This window comes from Portunus trituberculatus, chromosome 31 (genome assembly GCF_017591435.1).
Source record: "Portunus trituberculatus isolate SZX2019 chromosome 31, ASM1759143v1, whole genome shotgun sequence".
In the NCBI taxonomy this organism is placed as follows: domain Eukaryota; kingdom Metazoa; phylum Arthropoda; class Malacostraca; order Decapoda; family Portunidae; genus Portunus; species Portunus trituberculatus.
In genome coordinates this window covers 729,554-736,621 of record NC_059285.1, presented here as the reverse complement: position 1 = coordinate 736,621, position 7,068 = coordinate 729,554, and the positions used below count along the sequence as shown (strand labels likewise).

The 7,068-nt window shown below is 38.8% G+C and overlaps 1 protein-coding gene across 1 annotated transcript in view; it reads right to left on the bottom strand.

Annotated features, from left to right (window-relative positions):
- The window catches only part of LOC123511462, a 10,653-nt gene extending 3,838 nt beyond the window's left edge, over positions 1 to 6,815 (bottom strand). Inside the window, exons 1-5 of the mRNA XM_045267382.1 lie at positions 5,745 to 6,815; positions 3,630 to 3,816; positions 2,907 to 3,526; positions 583 to 711; positions 1 to 217 (exon numbers count right to left, since the gene is read on the bottom strand). The exon at positions 1 to 217 is cut by the window's left edge and continues 9 nt beyond it. Of these exons, the coding sequence (XP_045123317.1) occupies positions 1 to 217; positions 583 to 711; positions 2,907 to 3,526; positions 3,630 to 3,816; positions 5,745 to 5,951 (1,360 nt within the window). The 5' untranslated portion in view covers positions 5,952 to 6,815. The remainder of the gene's footprint in view (positions 218 to 582; positions 712 to 2,906; positions 3,527 to 3,629; positions 3,817 to 5,744) is intronic.
- Positions 6,816 to 7,068: the final 253 nt, after the last annotated feature.

Below are 7,068 nucleotides of genomic sequence, written 5' to 3'. Positions count from 1 at the left end.
CAGTATACCAATGGCTAAGAATTCCCAGAGCATGCTGATGAGAAGCAATGGACACATGAGCCATGGCTGCCAGCACCAACAACACACTATAGGCTGGCAGAGTCGGCAGATTGTCCTCGGGCCTCAATAGTGACCTGGGAGCTGGGACATGCAATCTGTTGTAAGATGCCTTCTTATCTACCAGTGACTTCAGGTTCTCTGCAGCTTCCAAATATTTCTAGAGAAAAAAAATATAATAATAATAATAATAATAATAATAATAATAATAATAATAATAATAATAATAATAATAATAATTATTACTTCTGTAATATGAAAATTTTAACAAATACATTCTTTGTTAGGCATTTTATCTTTAACACCAACCCAGGAAGGCTAATGTAAAAAACAAATAAATAAATAATAAATAAAAAATAAAGCTTTCTTTTCAATTTTAGTGAGTACTTTACCATTTATACAGCAAGACACACCTATGCATGGTTTGATGAGAATCAAGTAACCCTTTGAGGGCAGCAGCTGACAAAATTTCTTTTCAATTACGTGAAACATTAATAATTTGTAAAAACTTTCAGCAAATCTTACCTTTTCTTGAAAATACCTGCAGGACAAATAGTACTGGGCTCTGTTCATGAAGTTTTTGGGAGTGTGGTGCAGTGCTAGCAGGGAGAAATGAAGACTTACTTGTGGTTCTTCTGTCTTTCCTCTCCCACTCTGAAGATGCAAAGGTGATGTGAGGACAGAATCCTGTAGTCAATTACTCCCTTTATTCACCTAGCTTGTCTTCATGTCTGTTATACTTGTCTTCTTATCATACACACTCAAACCGGTGCTAATACTGTATTCTCTTTCTACAAATGAATGTGGTCAGACAAGCAGTGAAAGGGCTCTATTTTTGACAGGTATTTTTATTAGTGTATTTATAAATACTATACCAATAATGCTGTATTGCAATGATAAAATACAGATAAGCTCTTACTTCAGACACATTAATTAATGTCTCCTAAATAAAGAAGAAAATTAAACAAAGAAGCACATACACACACACATACACAGCAGTTTCAGCCTTTAATTAACAAACAGCTCTTCTCAAATGGTTCCTTACACAACAGATTTACTGTACACTACCTACTACATCACCATTCATCTCAATTTGCCAAACCTTTTCTCACCTCTACCATTCAGAATACATACATATATTCATGCTCATATCACCTCACAGCCATTAATGGCCTAATAACATCCAAAAATCTTTGCTTTCCTTTAGTATAAATGTAACCATGCTGGCCTCCACTTAGGAAGCTCATATGTGCATAATTTATAAAAATTTCCCCCAAAAAATAGAAAATGAAATATTCTGGCTGAACCACTTAATTGTAAATAGTATGGTTACCACATCCTTGCACAATGTAAAACCTGTGTAACAACAGTGTGACTAATACTAAAAGCACTACAGAATAATGTAGCTTATTTCTATGGGATCCAATCTAAATACTAAAAAATTGGCACAAGATTCCATCAAAATTCTGTGAAATTTTTTCTAAAAATTAGAATTGGTAGAGCACTCCTGCCTTTTCTTTTTCTTTTTTCAAAATAATTACTGTAGATTATTGTAAAAAATGGTCTGGGTGCCCCAGAGGGGTTAGTCTTCAAGCATTTTGTGGTCTTGACATCACTCTACTGCACTCAAAGGAGCACCCATACTTTAATGAGGCTCAGACACATAATTCTTTTCTTCCCTAAACTGCCATAACCTCGTGCTGGACTAGTCCTGAACACTAGCCAACTGTTCACTTATCTTATGACCTGCTTCCTTGAGGCTCATAATCTGCACAATAGTCTCAAAAGAATACTCTTCCATTTTCCCCCATACCAATGAACAAACTAATTATCATAAGATGTTATTGCACATTATGTTATGATCTGGAAAAAGTTGCTGTAGGTTACTGCTTATCTGAGCTCCAACACATGCTGAGGTGAGGATACAATTCAGCAGTGCAAAGCTGTGGGTTGCAGTGACATAATGGCAGGGCTGAGGATAAATTGGTTCACTCTCAAGAAGACCAAGCCTTTTTTTTTTTTTTTTTTTGCCCTAAGTATTAGACCATACAGCTATGTGGTCCAATACTTACAATTAATATTGTAGGCTTTATTATACCAGTTTCAATGCAGTGTAACAGGAAATCAAATAAAAAAACTCAATTAAATTTTGGCACTTCAGAATGTCTTATCAAATCTCTCAGCAAGTATTAAAATGAATAATACCTTAACATCTCAATCTTAGAAAGGTGCTCATGCAATATGTTGACATACAAACATTAATGCCTTATATTAAGTAATTCTAATCATTATTGTGTCTTTCAATGAAATTTTCTACTTTTCATAACTGGCCACACCATCAGACAGAGGGAACAAGAGAAAGTTCATGAGTTTGGCCAAAACTTTATTGTCAACCAAAAACTACACTACATAGACAATATTCTTTATCTAAATAATAAAAACCTGAGTACAACAAAAACAGCAGCAGCATGATCCTGAAAAGATAGGTAGGTTTGCACCTCCTAGTAAGGTACTATCACTGTGATGGGAGGCATTTCAACCCTACCACAGTGGTAGTTCCTACCTAGGTCAGTGCATGAACACAGAAGACATCTTATCCCACATCCATTACTGTAATAAACAATGTTGCTGAACACCTTCAAATAGCAAGATATGGAAATTAATACACAATTATACAAACTCACCTTCACCATGCATCAGATGACTGTTGCAGCAGCAGCCTGGATGAGTGTGAATCTCTAGTCATGACCAGCAACCACATGCACTAGAGACACACCCATCCAACCTACGCCACCACTCTACCATCCAGGTGTACCCCATTCTCACTAATACACACACTCACCACTCACCTTCACCAGCAAATCCAGTACATCTAGTTCTGCCTTTTGCTCGCCCAGACTTTGGAAGATTCTTGCCATATTGTAAAGAGCAGGAAGACTAGCTGGGCTCCTGTCCACAGCATCCTGGAGTTTCATTAATGCAGTGTGAGGCTTCCCTAACTTGGCCAGATCCAGTCCTCTAAGGTGCAAAACCCATGCTTGTATTTTCCTTTCACACGTCACATAGCTTATGTGTTGTAATGTGTCCAAGCTGCGACTGTAATCACCTTGCTGGTACTGACTTATGGCACAGAGGAATCTGGTCAGTGTTCCAAGGTATGATACCTCCCACTCTGTTTGTGAGATGGGCACACCCTGCAGTAACAAAGCAGACACCCTCAGAAGGGTAATAAATTCTGTTAAGTCTTCCCTAGAACCTAAAACATTCAACAACCAAGGAGGAGGAGCTACATTAGGCAGCCATTCCTGTGTCCAGGCACTGACATCAACCTGTAATACTGGCTGGCCCCAGTCTTCAGGCATCAAGTTGGCACACAACAAGAACAACACTTGAGTAGCACCACACTTCCATTCTAGCTTTAGGAAGTTCATCAATTCAGACAACTGCATCTTGCCCCCGTCCTCCATCCCTGTAGGAAAAAGTTTTATAAAATAGTCCAACCTTACCAGTTCTAAGCTTACAGACACTTTCCTACAATAATAATGAAATTATAATTAGAGTACAGCACACACATCTTTCAAAAAAAGTGGAGGCAATATCCTGGGGAAGCAGCAGGGTGCCACTACTGGGGACAGCAAGGATGGCATACAACAGGGTGACAACTAGTTCACATTCCTCCCCAAAGCTGCTTTTTGAAGGACAAGACAGTAGCCAGGAGTCTGCCAGTTTCTCCAGTGCAGAGACTGGTTCATGACCAATCTGCAACATAAGGATTGAGGATTCACACACCATTCACAAGATCTGTAAGGATTGTGTTACGATACTTTAGGCCTCAAGCCAAAATGCAGTTAATAAATATTCAACCACTTAGCAAGAAGCTATTCAGCAACCTCTCTTCAAACTGTATCTTTTCAATGATCTCAACAATGTGCCAGTACAGAATTAAGTATAATACATACATACAATGGTAATATGCATTTTGCTTTATATCAGTGCATATTCAGTGAAAAGTGCTTACTTATGACATATGAAGATGCAGATAGGGAACATAAAACTTTCCATCTCACTTATTCTCAACTGAATGTCCCTTTTTACTGAAACAAAACAAAACAAAACAAAACTGTGTGAGAGAGAGAGAGAGAGAGAGAGAGAGAGAGAGAGAGAGAGAGAGAGAGAGAGAGAGAGAGAGAGAGAGAGAGAGAGAGAGAGAGAGAGAGAGAGAGAGAGAGAGAGAGAGACTAAAAATAAACTATCAATACCACTTTTCAATAAGTAAATCATATCAATGAAACTTCAATGAATAACAACACCAGAAAAAACACACTAAAAAACATCTCAAATTTGAGACACTTGGCACGCAATTCTGTACTTAGTCAGTCCCTGCAGTTATTTAACGTACTTTCTTGACTACATATAAACAAATCAATCAAACATTGACCAACCATGATCATTCTATACAGAAAACAAGGTGTGCAACATTGCATTTTCTCTCTCCAATGAGTTGGGGAGAGTGGAATTCCCATTACGGGTTCTGTAAACTTTTGAAAAAGTTGAGGGAACTATATAAAAAATAAAATAAAATAAATAAATAAATAAATAGTACCCTTACAATAATTATGTCCATTATATTCCAAGTTTCACACAGGATCACAAATTACAATATATGAAGAAACTATCACACACCACACAGTCACCTGCACAATAGCCGGTGTAGTTGATGAATGAAGGCATTATGCCTAATGGTATGAGTCGTTGCCAAATAACCTTGAAACCAGTATGTTGTAATATGGTAAATATTCACAAGCTAAAATTCATCCAAAATCTTTATGGGAATACAGATAACACTAGAAATTCAGTAACTGTTCCTTTGTGTCTTGCTAGTGATGCACATGGCCTCTGGGTGATGAATTACTATCACTCAACTTCAAGTAACTTGAATTATGCAAATAGCAAAAAACATAAATAAATAAATAAATAATAAAAAATACTGAAGCACATCAATCATGTAATTGCCGAGAATATATATATATATATATATATATATATATATATATATAAACGTGGCTTGATAAACTCCAGGAATATTGCATGAAACACCATGTGCTCGTATATCCTCCATCCTCATTTCATGATGAGCCTTTATTGCCAGACATGACCTAAAATATGATGCAACTTCCTCTCCTCCCTAACAAAGACCATCGCCTGGGCCGGTCCACCGCAGCTCACCTGCTGGGTGCACATTTACCAGCAGAGCAACTCTCATTTACACCAACACAAAACCTATATGCGCTATGCAAACAACAGCGAACCCTCGCCTTACCCTAATGACGCCGCCCTTCCCTCCCTCCCCCGCCAATAGTACACCCATTGTCACTCACTTGCACAACAATCCATAATTACATAATGCACACACTACCTCTCCCTCACCCTGGGTCCAATCTGTTCTGCCGCTACCTTCTCCAACCCTGAATACCTCGGGAGACACTCAAACACCAAAATTCTTACACTCGGGGTACGGAGCACGGCTCTGCCCTGCCCGTCACCCCTCGCTCACCTACACAATTTGAGATTGGCGCCGACAATATGGCGCCAAAATTTTTCATAATCCTGAACAGGGAGGCGGTGACGGCGTGCACCTCAACCTAGCACCGGATCCTAAACATGGCGGGAGTATACACTGTACTCACCAGTACTTTAGGTAGGAGGCCTCTCAGGGCAGCCAGGCGAGGAGACCCAGGACCGGGGGAAGGGTGAGCGGCCTCCATTCTGTCCTCCACGACCGTTGGGACGCCACTCCTTTGTTCCCCATGATGGCGGCAGCGGTGGCGGCCCCCTCCACCTCCACCTCCACCGACGCCGCCGCCGCCGCTACCGCCGCCACCATCCGCCATCATCGCTGCCTCCTGTAGAGCATCAGCTGGTTAGTGTGTGTTGCCGTGGTGGCGGCGGGGCTCCTGGCTGGCCCCGAGAGGCGCGGGGCTGGGACACGCAGGGCAGACGCGGTGGTGGTGAGCCTGCGCAGCGGAGGAAGAGAAGAGACGGTTGTTCCCTTTCCCGCGCAACATCCATCTGCCTCTGACGTCACGGCCTCGCCTTGCGTCACCAGCTACCCTGTCATCCGTCACCGAATAACATTTACAAGAGCTTTTTTTGTAGCGCCATCCTTATGCACCATTAGCTATCCTTGTTGTGATCTTAATGTCCACCTTCCAAAGCTTATCATTTATGTGTTAAATGCGATTTGTGACTTGGAGAAGTAATTGATTATGACGTCATCGATTTATATGCTTATCTCAATGTCAACACTCAACAGTGCTACTACCATTCTCTCTCTCTCTCTCTCTCTCTCATAATGGGAGAGCCGCTTTTGATTTCATTCGTTTTTTTTTCTGAGATAAGTTATAATCACGATCATCACATATTTAGATCACGTTTCATTCATACTCGTGTTAACTAGAAAATTATATTAAATTATCCAATTAATGTTTCTCTTAGCTAAAATGCATGTTAAGTTAATCTTTTTTAAATAAAGTTTTTTAAGTATATGAAAGAAACTCGTTCTGGAAGAGTGCATCCAATTATTCATTATTATTGCATATTCATTTAGTAATTTTTCTGACACGTATATCATTCATGATCATTTGTAAATAATGATAACAATGATATGATGTTACGCATGTATATCCTTTTCATCTACATTGTGACAAACAAAATGTCATTAACTATATTATTTTATGATTATCCTTCACAAGTTCACATGGTTGGTTAGGTAGGTGTATATATATATATATATATATATATATATATATATATATATATATATATATATATATATATATATATATATATATATATATATATATATATATATATATATATATTGTTTAACCTGACATCACATCTGGAAAAGAAAAAGCGAAAAAATAAAATAATAAATAAATAAATACAGCCTATTATTCATGAATCGAAAGTAGTCAGATTTTTTCTGCCTACTTCCTTGAACACTTCTTG